Source organism: Callithrix jacchus, chromosome X (genome assembly GCF_049354715.1).
Source record: "Callithrix jacchus isolate 240 chromosome X, calJac240_pri, whole genome shotgun sequence".
NCBI lineage: Eukaryota > Metazoa > Chordata > Mammalia > Primates > Cebidae > Callithrix > Callithrix jacchus.
Window position 1 is genome coordinate 25,375,046 of NC_133524.1, and position 19,704 is coordinate 25,394,749.

Below are 19,704 nucleotides of genomic sequence, written 5' to 3' on the forward strand. Positions count from 1 at the left end.
TTGATTTCCCAGCTATTTGAGAAATACCTCTCTATCTTCTTTTCATGATCCTTCTGCTATTGGCTCTTTAAGTAGTCTTCCTTAGGGTTCCAACTTGGGAAGATTCTGGGATAAAGTACATTAGCTTAACCAGATTTCATGTAGACACAGATGAATAGAAGGAGGATTCTAATAGTTTTAATTACAACTCTTCTATTTTTCCCCTCTAAGAGACTGATAGGATGGCTCAGGGTCAGTTACTTTCTAAAATTAGCCCTGTAGTGGGATTACCCTGAGCACTCTTCCTAGGCAACCATTTCCATCCACTTCCTTCTCAGTCCAGAAACTGACTCAATTTCATTCTCATTTATTTCACTGCCCCAATTTCACTTCCATCTCCTCCAGGCTGTCTCCCAGATCTATATCTCCAGCTCAGAACTCTTTCCTGAGTTCCTCAACCAAACATGAACTAGACATCTCCAAGTAGAAGTCCCCATGGCACCTCAGACATAACTCTCACAAATTCTACTTCCCTGGTGCACCCAACTCAATGACAGCACTCACTAGCTGGAGGCAGAAAACTGTGCCTTCCTTGATTTTTTTTTTTTTTTTGTGAGACAGAGTTCCACTCTGTCACCCAGGCTGGAGTACAGTGGCACGATCTCAGCTCACTGCAACCTCCACCTCCCGAGTTCAAGTGATTCTCCTACCTCAGCCTCCCAAGTAGCTGGGATTATAGGAGCACACCACCATGCCCAGCTAATTTTTGTATTTTTAGTAGAGACAGGATTTCCTCATGTGGCCCAAGGTAGTCTCTAACTCCTGACCTCGAGTGATCCGCCTGCCTTGCCTCCCAAAGTGCTGGGATTACAGGTGTGAGCCACCACACCTGGCCCCTTGATCTTTCATTGAACTTACCACACGCTCAGACTTAGTTATCAAATCCTGGGGTATTTACCTCTTTAGTATCTCCCACATCCATCTAGTTCTATCATTTCCCACTGTCCTGTAACTTCAAACATATTAACACTCATCTAGCTTACTGCAACAGTCTCTTAACTGAAACAGAATAAGAGAATAGCACAGAAAGTATAAGAGCGTAAAACATGAAGTAAGGAAAAGTGATGCTCAGCTTAAGTTATGACTACATATATGTATATGTGGACTGTGCAACGTGAAAACTGTTGATCCTTGCAGGTCCTCAGAACTGATCCTAACAGAGCTGGGCAGGTGTCTTAGCTCCCTCTAAAGCCACATGTAGCCAGAGCACTTGAAATTAGCTAGTCCAAATTGATACATGTTGCAAACACAATGTACATATTGGATTTCAGACTTAGTATAAAGAAAATAATGTAAGATCTCATTAATAATTTTGATATTGCATGCTGACATAATATTTTGAATACATAAATAATTATTTTACCTTTTTTTTTTTTGAGATGGAGTTTCTCTCTTGTTACCCAGGCTGGAGTGCAATGGCGCAATCTCGGCTCACCTCAACCTCCGCCTCCTGGGTTCAGGCAATTCTCCTGCCTCAGCCTCCCGAGTAGCTGGGATTACAGGCACGCGCCACCATGCCCAGCTAATTTTTTGTATTTTTAGTAGAGATGGGGTTTCACCATGTTGACCAGGATGGTCTCTATCTCTTGACCTCGTGATCCACCCACCTCGGCCTCCCAAAGTGCTGGGATTACAGGCGGGAGCCACTGCACCCAGCCCTATTTCACCTTTTTTTTAACTTTTTTTTTTTAGATGGAGTCTCACTCTGTCACCAGGTTGGAGTGCAGTGGCACGATATTGGCTCACTGCAACCTCTGTCTCCCGGGTTCAAGCGATTCTCCTGCCTCAGCCTCCTGAGTAGCTGGGACTACAAGTGTGTGCCACCATGCCCTGCTAATTTTTTGTATTTTGAGTAGAAAAGGGGTTTCACCACGTTGGCCAGGATAGTCTTGATCTCTTGACCTCGTGATCTGCCCACCTTGGCCTCCCAAAGTGCTGGGATTACAGGTGAGAGCCACCGCACCCAGCCACCTTTCTTAACTTTTAAAACTGTGGCCACTTGAAAATTTTCAATTACACATGTGGCTCAAGCTGTATTTCTACTGGGCAGAGCTGTTCTAGAGTTCTAGGCTAGTATGTGCCACCCACAATGGGGGTTTAAGAACCGCTCAAAATTAGATTGATCCTTTTCATGTCCCAAAATATGTATTGGGTTGAGCAGGTGAAACCTTTTCTTCAAATGCAGGGACTTGTCTTAACTTGGGGTTAACGGAGTCCTCCCTGCTGGGAAGTACTTTTGCTCAATGGATAAAATACACCTTTTAAGAAAGTCTAATATATTAAAATCAAACTTACAAAAAAGCTTTCTTAAGGGATTTCAGCATCCTGGCATACTTCCACAAACCAAACTACTACCTTCTATTAAATGGAAATGATCTTTAGGGGCAAGGGCTTTGGATTCACTTCTTTTATTTCTCTCCACAGCACCTGGTGCATTGCTGTGTCTGGAATTTCTTAAGCACCTGGCTTACTATGGATCCCATGGGTAGGGGATGGTACAGGTTGGTAAGGATTGGTAGGAGACTGAGTTTTCTCTCACTTCTCTTCCAAAGGTCGCCATTACTAAATACTTTAAATCTTCCTCACTGCCTGATTGAGGACATATACATGCACTCTTTTGATTTCTATATGCTAAATCACTAAAATAAAACAAACTACCTATCATACTTAATTTAGGTTTATTTCTTCCATAAGGGTTTAGCATTAGGCAAATGGGGGTTGAGGGGTAGTGAGAGAACAAACTTAAAAGAATCGAAGAAACTAATTGATTGATTCCATGCTAAATACACCTGACTAGTATCAATTTGCAAGACATGGATGTTACATTTGGATGGGGACCAGCAGGAAGGTGTCTAATAATAACCTTGGGCAGAATTCCAGTTGACCACAATAAACGACCAGGGAAGCTCATGTTTGTTTGTTTTCGCCAATATTGCACATTAAGAGTGTTTCACTTTTAAGATATATGCTGTTCTGAGTAGCCACTCAGAACAGATGGTAATATTAGCAAAGGAATAGATGGTAATATTAGCAAAGGAAGCCATTGATGTATCTGGAAATCTGGTCATCTTTTTGAACACTAGCAGATGAGTATCCTACCACCAAACTGACATAATGCACCTTCTGCAAGACAGCAGTCTCTTGGCACTGCTTAGCTTTGAAGTAAAACCCGAAATGAACTCCTCCTGCTAACGTGGCATATTGAACCAGGCATTTTTGTTTTTTTTTACTTCCAAGGCCTTCTCAGTTGATGCATAGTACATCCATCTTCATGGAAGTGACTATTGCAGGCTAGAATTACAATTCCTCTGACAACAGAAGGCACCCCTAGAAGAACTTGACCAAGGTCATTAACCAAATCCTCAAGCAGACAACTTTCAGGGTGGCTGGGCCTTGTTAGAAAGGGTTTCTGGGGCATCTGCTGAACCCAGAGGATCTTTCTTGGCATAATCTGAGGGCTGGGAAGATATGAGGACACAGTCCTTGCTCAGAGGAGTCCTTGTATCTCAGGAGTTAGGTTTCCAAGAAGGGCTGTTACATCACACCACCCAAGGCCACTCAGTTTCTCATCTTGACAGTCAAGCTTATGAGTCACCTTGCATCATGTTTAATCAGGAAAATAGTAAAGAACTGAAAACAAGTCAAGAATCAAGAGTAAACATTGTAACAGTGAGTTACACAGTTCTCAGAAGCATCCCGGATCAGAGCACCATGGTAAAATGGTAAGGGTAGTGAGATTACCTTCCTAAAATATAGGCTGTATCATAAAACCTAGGTAATGTTTTTGATATTTCTTTTCTAATTTCTTTATCAGAGTTATTTCATTCTATTTAATCGTCTCCTTTCTTATATTTTCCTCTAATGAAGAATAAGGCAGGTAGAGAAACTAGAAGTATTCCTTTCAGAAAAACTTCCCCTTGAAACATGATTTAATCACATGTGCAATATTGTTATCAATTTGTTACTTTCAGGGATCTAAAATGTAGACTGCTTTAAAGTCCTGTTTACTCACTCACATATGCCAGCTCCTCACTTCATTTCAGCAACTGGGAGCAGGAGCCTGCCCTCTGAAAGAGAATTCAAGTGTGGAGCTTCAATCCTAAACAGGACCCCTGCAAATATTTCATACACTTTCCATAGTTAGTTAAGCAACTCAGTAGCCACACTCTGTTGATTGCTGTGGTGTCAGTGACCCACATATAATTTGGAGCTATATGTCTGGGTGCTAGGAGAAATGCGGAATTGATACAAATTGAAATATGAAGACATTAACAAAGCTACAAGAGCAACAGAAACTACTAAAAAACAGAAAAAAATGTCAATTTCATATTTTCACTTGCTGCTCACTCTTTAATCAACAAACTTTTTTATTAAGTAGTTAGCATGTGCCTTACTTATTAAAGTAAGATCATCAGCAAAGGAAAGTTAGGCTATGAAGGATAAATCCAAATTTAGAACAAAAATCTACAGTGATCAAAGTTAGCTTAAGAGAAAAAGCACTTTTAAAAATGTAGTAGTGGTTTATAAATTGGTTGCAAGCCCCTATTTAAACATTGTCAAATTTCAGTAGCCCATGATAATGATGAACAACATGGAAAACTTTTTATCATAAATGAATCAAAGCAGGTGCTTCAACAGTTCAACTTCTGTATATCCCTATCATACCTGTGCATGTGTATGATACACACACACACACACACACACACACACACACACACAACCAGAACCAGCAAAAAGATGGGAAGGGAATGTATCTCACTTATGAATATATTATAGAAGAAAGATCTTTCACTTTTCAGGTGTACAGCTCTGAGTTCAAATCCCACCTCTGTCCCCTTCAAAGCAGTGTGACCCTTGGATAAGTCACTTACCCTCTCTGAACCTCAGTTTCCTTATTTCTAAATGGGTGGGAGGTGAGGGTATAGAGTACATTGCCAGCTTTGCATGGTTCTTGTGAGTTACCACCTGCAATAAGCTGTCACAAGTGGAAGTGGAAAGTAACTTGGCCAAGTGTGGTGGCTCACGCTTATAATCCCAGCACTTTGGGAGGCCAAGGTAGACAGATCACCTGAGGTCAGGAGTTCGAGACCAGCCTGCCCAACATGGCAAAACCCCATCGCTACTAAAAATACAAAAAAAATTAGCCAGGCGTGGTAGTGCCCGCCTGTCATCCCAGCTACTCAGGAGGCTGAAGCAGGAGAATCACTCGAACCCAGGAAGTGGAGGTTGCAGTGAGCCGAGATCAGGCCACTGCACTTCAGTCTGGACGACAGAGGGAGACTCCATCTTTAAAAAAAAGAAAGCAACTTGAACTTTCTTCCTTTCCTTAATTTTCTCTGCTGATGTTTCTCAGGCAGAAGCAACGAAGAAGCAGAATAGCTAAGAGGTAAAAATGGAAGGAAAAATAGTAGACAAAAGAGACAGAAATGATGCACACACTTGAGCTGGATGTCGCCTTGCTCTCCTCTCCCCTTTACCTCTGTGAGGAAGGTATGTGATGCAAATTTGGAGATTGTTGTTACTTTAAAAAATATATTTTTGGGTAAGCATGGGCACAAAAAACATAAATATTTATATATATAGGTCCAGAGCTGTGGCACAAGCCTATAATCCCAGCTACTTGGGAGGCTGAGGCAGGAGGATCACTTGAGTCCAGGAGTTCAAGTTTGAGGCCAGCCTAGACAACAGAGTGAGTCTCTTTCTCTCTGTATATATGTGTATACATGTATATGTGTATATGATGATCTTGTAATATGCTTTTAGTAGTCGTTTTTCTTTATGCTAAACCATGAATTGTTTAGTGACTCAAAGGAATCCCTTAGTAACAAACTTATTGTGATGGTTTGTATCTCATGAGAACATAGACACTACATGTGTAGGTCATTCAGTAAGTGGATAAAGTACTAGGGCACAGTTAGTATTAAACTGCCCTAAAAGAAAATATTTTTTAAAGTAGAAGCTTAGAGGGGGAAAGCCCACAGTGCTCTAATGTAACTTCCTCTGCATTTATGCTTTTTAGGAAGTTGTTCTAAGCCTGCCTTTGAACCCTTATTAACTCTTAATAAGAAATAACCATTTCATGCTGGGCTGGCCTTGTCATCTGTGAGCCCTAATTTTGCAGGTTCTCAGAAAATGCTACATAACAAAATCCTTTTTAAAAAAACTCTTCCCAGGGTCAAACTCCACAGCCAATCAAAATATTCCACTTTTTAACTTGTGGGAAATTGCTAAAGGAAAGGATAGCTTTAACTAGTGTGTCTTTTGGATTGGGGGGCTCAAAGAGAGGTCTCCCCAAGTTCCACGAGACTTCAGACCACAGAAAACCCACCACCCATTCGTGTTTTTGATTCCTTGAGGACACAGGCTGAGGTGGTTGGGAACGAAGTTTCACATCTACCTAGAAGATCATGACCAGTGGTAGAAAGACGACCAAATTTGGGAGAGCAGTTACGGTGCAGTTACGGAGGCGGAAGGACGCTCTCAGTACCCCGTTTCCACACTTTCATTCTTAAAGGCATGCAGCCCCTTTCTAAATAAATACAGCGTCCCCAGGTTTCCAGCACCTGAAGAGAAACCCTAACAGCACACTCTGGAAATGTTTTAGAAATCATTTTAAATGCGTATGGTTCCCAACTACATCACTGAGGGACTCCTGTGTATTTATTTATTTATTTTGAACATTTTCAAACGGATGGGGAAGTTTTGCTTCCATGTCATTTCCATTTTTTGTCCCCCAAATTGGCATTTGGCACCAAAATCAGTTGAGGAACGAATCATTCCTTAGCTAGAATTTAAAACTTAACAAGGGACTCGTCCCGAGCTTGGCGAAGAGAATACCATTTTAAAATTGCACTGTAGGATTTTTTACCTTCAGACAAGAACACACCTAAAAGGAAAAAGCCCCCACCCCCGCCAAGCACAAAAACACAGCATATCCCAAGCAGCCCGTTTCCTACCCAGCCAATAAAATAATGCTTTGTAAGCTGAGAGCAGCGCCCGGTATAGAAGCTAAGTATAAACAGCTGAGAAGGATTAGGCGGTAGCGCTCTTCTCATTTACATGAAAATCCTCTAAGCATCGTTTTCCTCGCTGGCTGCGGGCGCATAAGGAACTCTTTTATGCCATAGCCACGCATACATTTCCATCCTTTGTCTTTACTTACCAGTCGAGGCTGTGGGCATGTGTGCTCTATTTCCTCCATGGTTTCTGAGGGAGGCTCATTGGAAAGGGATTTTGGGATACCTGTTTCTGACTCAGCATCAGTGGTAACTACTGGCATGGCCAGTGAATGCTCCCTCTAGCTCTACACCCTTAAAGAGTCTCCTCCCAGGCAGAGAATGTTTTCTTTGTCACGTATTTTTCTACCCCCCACGTATCCCCCCCATTCTTCTCCTCTTCTTGCTGTCTTCCCTGGGGGGAGTAAAGAGGTTATCCCCCGCCCCTTTCTCCCTCTCTCTCTCTCTCTCTCTCTCTCCTCACTCTCTCTCTCTCTCTCTCTCTCTCTCTCTCTCTCTCTCTCTCTCTCTCTCTCTCTCTCTCTCTCTCTCTCTCTCTCTCTCTCTCTCTCTCTCTCTCTCTCTCTCTCTCTCTCTCTCTCTCTCTCTCTCTCTCTCTCTCTCTCTCTCTCTCTCTCTCTCTCTCTCTCTCTCTCTCTCTCTCTCTCTCTCTCTCTCTCTCTCTCTCTCTCTCTCTCTCAGAAGCCAAGAGGCAAGGCCTCAGTTTATCACTATAACAACCAGATGACACTGAAGCGGCTGGTGCGGGATACAGTATCTCATTTGCATAGAGCGCTCTGGTTGGCTACTGTCGTCATAGTACCACTCCGCCGGAGAGCGGCCGGGCCCCATTGGCTGTCCGCTGTACCCACGGGCCCGAACTTGCTGCTTTTGTTTCTTCTGTTTAATTCAGTTGCAAAGGTCTCCGTCCTCTCCGGGCACGGGACCCGGGCTGCACCACTCAGATAACGTAAAACCGCTTCCTGAGGGGCCCAGGGCGCCTTGAGAAACAACATAGCAGACCTCCACTAATAAAGGACAATGTCCCTGGCATGAGCGAGCGCATGATGTGCCATAGTCAGGATATTTGCCAAATAGAAGTCACCCTGAAGACAAAGCCACTTTTGAGCCTAAATTCACTGTGCCAATTGGCAGTGGGGGGGCCCCTCCGGGCATTCACTATGGGCACCTGAGTGTTTACCCCGTAGACTTCATGCAACGTGAACCCTGGCAGATCCTCTGTGGCCTGGTGTAGCCCTGCAGCCCTCCCCTGGGGCTGCCCTAGGGGGAACTTTGAAGGAGGTAGATTGTCTTTAACAGTATGCCTCCTACTCCTGGCTGCCCTTCCCAGTTGCTTCCTCTGTCGGCCACTCTTCCTCCTCCCCAGCTATTCAAAGTTTCCTCAGGAAGTCTTGCTGTTGTGTACCTTTCAATATACTGTTCCGTGCACTGGTCTATTACCCCTTGGCTCCCACTTTACCAGTCGTGGGTCCCATTTCTGAAGTACCCTGCTCTCAGCCAAATGCTCATGGCAATCAGAGATGGAATGTTAACGATCAGGTGCTTTAATGTCTACATTATCTAGGGACATTCCCATTTTAAGAGGAGCATTCTGAAGACACACCCAAAGAACTTATCAAGGTATTCGTTGTGAATTGTCGCTTTTAATATTAATAAAAAATCATGATAATCTCTGGCATTTATTAAGCACAAGCACAGTGCTGACTACTTTACCTAGTCCTTGAACCCAGAGAGGTAGATCCTGTTGTTTTCCCCATTTTACAGGTATTCACATTCGCAAAGCTCTAAAATAACACAGCTGGGATTTGAAGGATTTTTTTTTTTTTTTTTTTTTTTGCGAGGGGTGGGTGCGTAGGGAGCAGGGATGCAGCAGTTATAGTAAGAAAAGAATCTAGGCAGGAGTCCTCTTAGGACAAGTCCCTGGGCTTCTACATCTTTCATTTTTATCTATAGCAGTGGTTTTCATCCAAGTGTGGTCTGAGACCAGCAGCACCAACATCAGCATCACCAGGGAACTTGTTAGAAATGCAAATTATTGGCCCCCTGCCAGACACCAGACCTGATACAGTAAATCTGGGGTGGGGTCAAAATTTGCTTTTCTAGCAAGTTTCTGGGTGATGTGGATGATGCAGGCCTGAGAACCATGCTTTGAGAATCAGTAGCCCAAAGGATGGGATAAAAATACCGGCAAATGAGATATTGTGGGAAGTAGAAAAGTTCCTCTTCAAAGTTTCCTTTCTTGTTAAAAAACAAATTTGCTAATAAGTCTTTGTTAAGTCCTATCCTATGTAGCTGTTAGACATGCCATGCTTACAGGCACATAGTATAGTCTATGTAACCAAGATATCTGTGCTGGACCTGCTCACAGGCATATTCCAGCTTGCAGCCTATGCCCCTTACCTGTTTAAAATGTTTTAAGTTATTAGCCTATCAGGTTTTAGTTTAAATTGTGAGTTCTGGCTCCAACCAATGGAGATCAGACACAGCAGTAAGGACAACCCCAAATGCATAAGGGATAAATATGTCTGCTTTTCCTTTGTTCATTGTACTCTTGTGGCAAGATGCAGTGCAGGAAGTACAAATTGCCTTGCTGAGTGATCTTTTGTCTCAGTGCTAATTTTTCTTTGCAGCACCAAGCATCTGTTTCCAACAGATATCATGTGAATGTACTTTGTGAATTAGGATGTGCTATGCTAATGTAAAGGGACATTATTTTTATTACTCCTCAATAAGCAAAGAAGCTAGCCCTAAAAGAAGAAGAAAGTGGATTCTGTAGCAGAGAATTACAGTTTGACAGTTTTTGATCCTGGCCCTTTAAGTCAAAATAACATCACTTAAGAGTATTATGACCTATACAGGACAGAAATCCAGTGAGAATTCCAGTGATGCTTGGGTCATCTAAAAGGGGCCAGTTGCTTCCTATTCTGTCTGCCCTCCTGGAAGCACAAAACACCTCCAGCTGCAGGTTCAGCTCTACCAGCTCATCGCTTGGAAGAGCCAAACCCTGTGTTACATTTAGGAGCACCTGTACTGGGTGACGTGCAAATGACATGGTTATTCTAATCTCAACATGTGTATTTTTGCCTTAGAGCAGTGGTTCTCAAAGTGTGCTTCTCCAAGAAGTAGCACCAGCAGCCCTGGTCACTTATCAGAAATTCTGGATCCCCACCCCAGACCTACTGAATCAGAAAGTGAGGTGGTGGAGCCCAGGAATCTGTGCTTTAACAAAGCATTCTGACCCATACTAAAGTTAACAAACCACTGCCGTAGTCGTTCACATTGGAAAGCACCTAACTCCACTGTATTCTGGGCCACTGAACCACTCCTTGGCTCCTCACTGGTCATCGGTCATCTAATTCTCTCTCCAGAGTGAGAGGTTCACCTGTTCACCTGCCCATTTCACAGAGTTCTAATGTCTAGCTGGGTCCTTGTGAACTGCTGTCCAAGAGCCTAGACCATCCTCTTAGACTCTCAATATTTTCTGCCTCCCTTCCTCACCTTCCTCCCCTCCTAATCCTCCTTGTCCCATTGAACCAAGATGCTGCCTCTGCCTAGGATGTCTTCATTGTGTTACCCACATCAAACCTTTAGCTTTCAGTGCCACTTTGTGCTAAGTCCAAGTCACACCTGACACTTATTCATCCCAAGTCCTTAAACTGCAATTTAGACTTCTGTCTAACTACTCTGAGGGTCAGCTCTATAACTAATTCCATTCTCACTAATCCTACTCCAGCCTAGTCCTGGCTTCCTCCTGCTCCTCTCCCCATAGTCCTGTGATTGAATCTCAGTGTGTCTTGTAGTTTCAATGGCAGAAATAGACTCTTTTAGACACCACTCTGAGAGGAGTCCTTATCAGATCCACCTACTTCGGAGACCAGTCCTGGCAGCTGCTGCAACCTGACTCTGAGACTCCTTGATAATACTTGAATGGGTTATTTTAACTTGGGGGCATTGTAATGCTATCAAGACATTTAGCTAAGAATGATCAGTTAATTCCACACTACAGAGCTAAATATTCCATAAAGGTTATGAAGGGGATGACTATGAAGGGATAGCAGGAGAGAGCTTATTGGGATAATGGAATTATTATGTAGCTCTTTTTTTCCATTTCCGTTTTTTTTTTTTTTGAGACAGGATCTTACTCAGTTGCCCAGGCTGGAGTGCAGTGGTGCAACTGCAATCTCAGCTCACTGCAACCTCTACCTCCCACGCTCAAGCGATCCTCCCTCCTGACCCTCCCAAGTCTCTGGGACCACAGGTGTGCGCTACCACACCTGTCTAATCTTTTTGTATTTTTGATAGAGACAGGGTTTCACTATGTTGTCCAGTCTGGAACTCCTCGCCTCAAGTGATTCACCTGCCTCGACCTCCCAAAGTGCTAAGATTACAGGCATGAGCCACCGTGGCTGAACAAGAATCGTTATGTATCTTGATTATGGTAATGATTACACAAAATCTATTCATGTGTTAACTTCATTAAAAATTCCATAGATGATATTTGTCAGTATATCTAACACCCTTTAGAATATTCATACCCTTTGACCTAGGACTTCCACTTGGTATTTATCCCAAAAGAAATAGAGAAGCACACAAATAATTATATACAAAGATGCTTAATGCAGAATTATTTATGAAAGGCAAAAAAGATACAACTTACAGCAATAGTGGGAATAGTTAAAATAAAAATAAAATAAGTCCATATAACATAGTACTGTACACTCACTAAGAGTCATGTTTTTGAAGAAATTCTAATGTTATGGGCACATGTGGAAAGTAGACCACAGAGTGTGATTCCAAAAACAGAAGCCCAATTATGTGATAGGTACATGCACAGGAAAAAGCATTGGAAGGAAATATATCAAGATGCTAAAAGTGAAATCTCTAAACTGTGGAGTGATGGAAGACTTTTGTTTTACTTAAAAAAATATTTTCTGTCTATAACAAATATTCAAAAATGAGCATATGTTACTCTTTTTTGAGACAGAGTCTCACTCTGTTGCCTAGGCTGGAGTGCAGTGGCGTGATCACAGCAGCCTCGGCCTCCCAGGCTCAGATCATCCTCCCACCTCAGCCCTCCGAGTAGCTGGGACTACAGGATGCGCAACCATGCCTGGCTAATTTTTTTGTAGAGATGGTGTTTCTCCATGTTGCCCAGGCTGGTCTCAAACTCCTGAGCTCAAGCAATCCACCTGTCTCAGCCTCCCAAAGTGCTGAGGTTACAGGCATGAGGCGCCACACCAACCTTATATTAGTCTTATAATTAGAAAAAAACAACGAACATTACTCTCCTCCCTAAAGGCATCAAGGGCTGGGTATTAGGGTTGGGGTGAGACAAGAGTGGTTAGCTCATGGGCAAACAGAAAGATGCGCAGATCTCAGTGAGAGGAAACAAGAAAGTTGAAACTGAGGAACAAAGCTGGAGCAAAGTCCTAAAGTCCCATCTCCAGTTAGCAGAAGTAGAGGAAATGTGTTGGAAGCAGGCTGTTCAGAAAAGTCCCAGGGAATGTTTAGGGACAGGGCTCCTGAGTCTTGTGATCTCTGCAAGAAAGGCATGCCTTCTGTGAGAACTTGTCAGATCAGTGCTGTCCCTAACAAGCACTATCCTGATTATTTCTACCGTGTATTGAGTACCTCTTATGTCTTTAGCACTATGCTAGGTATTAAGTTGGTGCAAAAGTAATTGCAGTTTTTACCATTAAAAGCAATGACAGGCCAGGAGCGGTAACTCATGCCTGTAATCCCAGCACTTTGGGAGGCTGAGGTGGGCAGATGACCTGACGTCAGGAGTTTGACACCAGCCTGGCCAGCATGGTGAAACCTCGTCTCTCCTAAAAATACAAAATTTAGCCAGGCACGTTGTTGGGCACGTGTAATCCCCGATACTAGGGAGGCTAAGACAGGAGAATCACTTGAACCCAGGAGGCAGAGGTTGCAGAGAGCACACCATCGCACTCCAGCCTGGGAGACAAGAGCAAAACTCCATCTCAAAAAAAAAAGTAACGACAAAACCACAATTATTTTTGCACCAACCTAATGCTTATCATACCCTAACTGTAGCCCTGACAACACCCAATCAGATAGGTATAGTTGCCCCACTTTGCAGATGAGGAAGCCAAGCCATAGAGACCTTAACTTCAGCTTGGAAGACACCTACAAATGACATCTACCTTCCTACAAGCGGTCCTCACATCATCATCAAATTGTTGAAAACATTATTTTCAGCTGGGCATGGTGGTTCATACCTGTAATCCCAAGACTTTGGGAGGCTGAGGCAGGCAGATCACTTGAGGTCAGGAATTCAAGACCAGCCTGGCCAACATGGTGAAACCCTGTCTCTACTAAAAATACAGAAATTAGCCAGGCATGGTGGCCCACATCTGTAATCCCAGCTACTCGGGAGGCTGAGGCAGGAGAATCGCTTGAACCCAGGAGGCGGAGGTTGTAATGAGCTGACATTGCACCACTGCACTCCAGCCTGGCCAATGTAGTGAGGCCCTGTCTCAAAAAAAAGAAAGAAAGAAAGAGAAAGAAAAAGAAAGAAAGAAAGAAAGAAAGAAAGAAGAAAAGAAGAAAGAAAGAGAGAAAGAAAGATAGAAGAGAAAGAAAGAAAAGAAATTTATTATGAAGAACGAAGGGAGATGGAAAACGTAGAGTAAAGTTGACAGAAGAATTTAAGATTTCCCAGAAAGCATTATTGCCTCCTATGGAATTTTGCTAATTCTATGTCTCTGTTTTGAGCCACTTTCCCAGTTGTCCACATGTGGCTTAAGGTGTGGGCCTAGTAGTCCAGGAAAAGACTCTACCATACTAAGTAATGAAATCCACACATAAATCCTTTTCACCCATTCCAGGAAAATTATAATAGTAAAAGTATTTTGCAATAGAAAGCATTTCACCCCTCCCTTGGTGCTTTTACACATTGACTTATAATAGCTCACTGAGACTGACATGTTTTAATTCTGAAACGTTTCAAATGAGCAAACAAATTCAGAGCAATTAAGTGATTTGACCTTGGTCACATAGTAAGTGGTAGAAGTATCACTTGAATCCAGGTCTCTTGAATCAAAGTTCGATACTTTTCCACCAAACTACCCTGCCTCATTGTGTGATACACAGTAGTTAGATTTGCTTTATTAATGAGCTTGCTGAGCTAACTCATGCAGATCTCATCATCAAATATAACCCCTTAACCCCTTTTCTGTTGAATTCATGTACATGAAGTACTCTTCACTTTTATTCATTCAGTTCATTTCATCTTTGTGCAACTGTGGATCTGGACTCATTGTAGGTGCTTGAATTTACTCATGACAAGAAAAATTATCATAGTTGTGGCCGAGTGCAGTGGCTTATGCCTGTAATCCCAGCACTTTGGGAGGCTGAGGTGGGTGGATCACCTGAGGTAAGGAGTTCGAAACCAGCCTGACCAACATGGTGAAATCCCATCTCTACAAAAAATACAAAAGCTAGTTGGGCATGGTGGCAGATACCTGTAATCCCAGCTACTCGGGATGCTGAGGCAGGAGAATCGCTTGAACCTGGCAGGCGCAGTTTGCAGTTAGAGCGTGCCACCACACTCCAGCCTGGGTGACAGAGTAAGACCCTGTCTTAAAAACAAAACAAAACACAGTTACATTGCCAGGCTAACCAGTGGGCCAAGAGCATGGCCGATACAGGTCTATGACCTATAAAGGCCGCTAGGGGGAGGCCAAGGCAGGTGGATCACCTGAGGCCAGGAGTTCAAGACTAGCCTGGTCAACATGGTGAAACCCCATCTCTACTAAAAATAAACAAAAAAAATTAGCCAGGAGTGGTGGCAGGCACCTGTAATCCCAGCTACTTGGGATGCTGAGGCAGGAGAATTGCTTTAACCAGGGAGGTGGAAGCTATAGTGAACCAAGATTGCACATTGCACTCTACCCTGGGCAACAAGAGCAAAACTCTGTCTCAAAAAAAAAAAAAAAAATCATTAGGGGAAAAAAATGGTGACAACATGAAAATAGGGCTTTAAAGTCTATTTTTTTGTGATGGGGGTGGGAGAATCAAGAAGATAAAATAAAAGTGCTTTCTTATTAAAATTGATTTTCTTATTTTTCTAATTTCTATAATAACCAAAAAAGAATTGACCTTTACTCATCCATGTGACCAAAATTTGAATGTAAGTAAAGTTTTCTGGAGCTAGGGAGAAACCGCACAGACCCAAGATGACAAACCTACCACATACATGAAAATACAGCTAACAGAATGTCATTTGACATCTTACATTTAAAAGAAATATATATTTGCAATTGGTTGGGGAGATGAGCAGTAAGGAGTTCCAATATTCTTTTTTCTTTTTACTTTTTTTTTTTTTGAGACAGAGTCTTGCTCTGTCTCCCAGGCTGGAGTGCAGTGGCACCATCTAGGCTCACTGCAACTTCTGCCTCCCAGTTCAAGCAGTTCTCCTGCCTCGGCCTCCCGAGTCTGGGATTACAGGCATGCGCCATCATACCCGGCTAATTTTTCTATTTTTACTAGAGACGGAAGTTTCACCATGTTGTCCATGCTGGTCTCGAACTCCTAACCTCAGGTGATCCGCCCGCCTTGGCCTCCCAAAATGCTGGGACTACAGGCGTGAGCCACTGCACCCAGCCCAGCTCCAATATTCTTAGCACTCAAGGACACCAGTCATTGCACCTGTGTTTGAGAAGGTCTTAAAAAAGATATTTTTTAAATCAAAACAAGATGTATTTATTTAAACACTGATGATAAAATCAGTTGTAAATATGATATATTTTGTTTTGCTGTAGCAAAATAAATATGATGGCAGGGTTTTTTGCATAAATTAAAGTTGCCCTTAGCTGGAATAAATCATTCTTATTGACATTAGCAGCTGTGTAGTCAGTAAAGAATGATTGTTGCTATTACTTGGTGGTATTTATAAACACTTTTATTTTCTAAGTGCTTTACAATCACTTATTGTCTAATTAATATCTAATCATCTGTTTACAAGTAATAATCACACATGTAGCGCAGTTTAATCAAAACTCCAAATACAGCCGCCATCATACTCAAGAGTGCCGTGTAGATTTTGGTCCCTTCTTTATGGGGTTTGAGTCCAGACATGAAACTGAAACAGATAATACATCAGAAAAAAAATGGATAAAGATTCCTCACTTGTAGTTGAGCATAAATTGGATTCACAACTTTTGCATGCCAAATATATTATCTGAATGTCAGTGGATGAGTAAGACCATAGGTAATTTTCAACACTTAAGGGCTCAATTGCATACACATATAAAATTGCAATTTATTTAACCCACAAAATTGAATGATAGTTTATGATAAATGTACAAGGCCAGGCGCTGACTTAACATTGAAACTCTTAGTCACAATCACTGTTTCAGTCATTTTAATGAAAAAGTAAATGTAGCAAAGGTGGCTCAGGGACCTTCGAGGTTAGTAATCTAACCAGGTTCAAGTCTACACCAAGCTACGCCCAGTATGAACACCTGCCAGTCTTAATTAGCCAACATAAGTGGATGTACTGCTGTCTTCCTTCAGTCTCCCCAAGTGTTATTCTATAAGCAGTTACGGAAACCAGGAAAGGATTTTTTTAAGCAGGTGAATGATGTGCATATTAATCCACTTTTTTTCCTTCTAAGTTGAATTTTCTTACAGGTAGAATTGCTAAGTCAGAGTATTTACGTTTTTAAAGATTTTGATACATGGTTTTTTGACACTGTTATCAAATTATCCTCCAGCTTGGTGACCCTGTGTATACTTCTTCGTATACTCCTAAAGAGTTGTCTTTCTTGATTATTGGTCTAACATAACCAGATTTCCTCCTTGCTGTCCTACCAGACAGTTTCCCAGTACTGCTTCGAGTACCGCAGGGTCCTCAGGATTGTGCCTGGGGCCTTCTGCATATGATACAAATGAGCTTGATTGGCAAGTGAGTCATCAGGACCATCTGATGCCAGGAGGGATCCATTCATTCGCAAGTAAACTATTATTACAATCCTCAGACTTTATACTAATAGATTTTGAATGACATGGTCTCCAAAGTGATTCTTTGTCTTGCAAAATCTGCCCTCAGAGTCTTCGGTTGCTCAAAGAGAAATTCGGTTTAATCTTCTGTGTGTTTCCTGTGGCTGCTGTAACAATGTACCAGAAATTTGGTGGCTTAAAATAACACAAAGATATTATCTTAAAGTTCTGGACCAGGGTCAGAAGTCTGAACTGGATCTCAGTGGACTAAAATCAATGTACCGGCAGGACTACATTTCTTCTGGAGACTCTAGGGGAAATTGTTTCATTGCCTTTTTTTTCTTTTTTTAGGTCCTAGAAGCTGCATGCATTCCTTGGCTCCTAGCCTGATTTCTTGTATCTTCAAAGACAGCAATCGCATCACTCCAGGCTCTGTTTCACTAGTCACATATTCTTTAAGTCTCCTGCCTCCCTCTTTCACTTCAAAAGACTCTTGTAATGACATTGAGTTCCTTTGAATAATCCAGGATAATCTCTCCCATCTCAAGACCTTTAACTTAATCACATATATAAAGTCTCTTTTGCCATCTAAGGTAACATATTCACAGGTTCTGGAAATTACAATGTAGACATCTTTGGGAGGTCCTTGTTCTTCCTATCACATCTTCCCTAGCATGAGCTGGGCCTGCTATCTCATCTCCAGATATTCAGGAAATACGGTTGACAAAAATGTCATTCATTTGCGTACAATTGCTGACACTGTCTGCAATTTTAATACTTAGTAACTTACGACATCCTTCTCTGTATCAGAAACAAGCATTCTGTCCAGTTTAGAGACATTAAATAATTTGTTCAAGGTCACAGAACTGGTCCGTGGCAGAAGAGAGTTTGACATTCCAGACTGTAGGACCTGAAAGCCCCCACTCATTGCATGGTGCCTCAGTATCTCAACATTTTTTATTCTCTGCCCATTCTGCTCTCTTTGGATAGCCTTCATGTTGAAAGCTTTTCATTTAGTTTGTTTGACATTTAATGATACAAGCTAACTAGAGAAAAGCTTTTATTAAGGCCTTATAAAGATCATATTTGACTCATTCAGTAAGTGCCAGTGCAGGATGTCATCACAAAACACACATTGAAGATAATGTCTCCCCATCCTTTAATAAATCTTCCTAAAAGTGGCATCAGATGGGTTCTTCCTCTGCAATATGAGCAGAAGTTGCCTCATCAGGTTTTCTTCTCTGTGGGCGATGTGTAAATCTCTGAATAACAGGTGGTGCTGGTGAGAAATGATCTTTCCAAAAGCCCACAAGTATACAAATGCCCTGTTCTTGAAAAAAGAGTGTCTAACACTTTAGGGGTGTCTTAGTCTGTTTTATGCTGCTATAACAGACTACCACAGAGTGGGTAATTTATAATGATGAGAATTGTATTTGGCTCCTAGCTCTGGAAGCTGGGAAGTCCAAGAGCATGGTGCCAGCATCTGGTGAGGGCCTTTGAGCTCCGTCATCCCATGGCAGAAAGCAGAAGTGCAAGAGAAGGCAAGAGCAGGGAAGCAAGAGGAAGTTGAAGTTGCTTTTTTTTTTTTTTTTTTTCGAGACAGAATTTTGCTCTTGTTACCCAGGCTGGAGTGCAATGGCGTGATCTCGGCTCACCGCAACCTCCATCTCCTGGGTTCAAGCAATTCTCCTGCCTCAGCCTCCCAAGTAGCTGGGACTACAGGCGTGCGCCACCATGCCCAGCTAATTTTTGTATTTTTAGTACAGACGGGTTTCACCACGTTGACCAGGATGGTCTCGATCTCTTGACCTCGTGATCCACCCACCTGGGCCTCCCAAAGTGCTGGGATTATAGGTGTGAGCCACCATGCCCTGCCCTGAAGTTGCTTTTATAACAAATCCACCCTTGTGGTAACTAAGCCTCTCCTTTGTTAATGACTTTAATCCATTCATGAGGTCAGAGCCCTCATGACCTAATCACCTCTTATTGGACACTGTTGCATTAGGGATTAAGTTTCTAGGACATAAACTTTGGGGGACACATTCAAACCATAGCAGGAAGTCTAAATTAATCTCTTGATAAAGATTGTTGCCCTCTTTGCTTTACTCTGGAAGGTTCTCAACCTTGGTTGTGCATTATACTTACCTTAGGAGCTTTCAAAAATACTGAGGTTTGATACCTGCTCCCTAAAGATTCTGATCTAATTGTCCTGGGGTTTAGCATCAGGGCTTTTAAAAGTTCAGAACAAAAAAATGTTCAGAACCACTGTGATGAAGAAGAGATGATGAGAAACTTTATTCATACATGGATTTTGATCCAAAAGTATTTGGCTCTCAAAATAGAAAAAAAATCTATTTTGTTTGCATCGAGAGTAAGAAACACTATTTGTATATGTTTCCCGGGACTAGGTAAAAACTTTCGATATCTCCAAAAGCAATCATTTTAAACACCTAGTTTACTAAAATGCCAGATGAGAGGCCATGTCAAATGACACTAAGGAGTCCAGGTGCGGTGGCTCACACTTGTAATCCTAGCAGTTTGAGAGGCCAAGGTGGGCAGATCACCTGAGGTCAGGAGTGGGAAACCAGCCTGGCCAACATGGTGAAACCCTGTCTCTACTAAAAATACAAACATTAGCTGGGCATGGTGGCATGCACCTGTAATCCCAGCTACTTGGGAGGCT

At 42.3% G+C, this 19,704-nt stretch overlaps 1 protein-coding gene across 3 annotated transcripts in view; it reads right to left on the reverse strand.

Moving 5' to 3' along the window:
* The window catches only part of PCYT1B (phosphate cytidylyltransferase 1B, choline), a 110,363-nt gene that overhangs the window by 77,296 nt on the left and 13,363 nt on the right, over nt 1–19,704 (reverse strand). The window contains exon 1 of one of the 3 annotated variants that reach the window (XM_078363403.1): nt 7,202–7,786. The exons of 1 other annotated variant lie outside the window; for it this stretch is intronic. In XM_078363403.1, coding sequence (XP_078219529.1) covers nt 7,202–7,318 — 117 coding nt within the window. In that variant the 5' untranslated portion in view covers nt 7,319–7,786. Of the gene's footprint in view, nt 1–7,201; nt 7,787–19,704 lie in introns of those variants that run through there. One more of the 3 variants, XM_078363404.1, reaches the window with a different exon arrangement.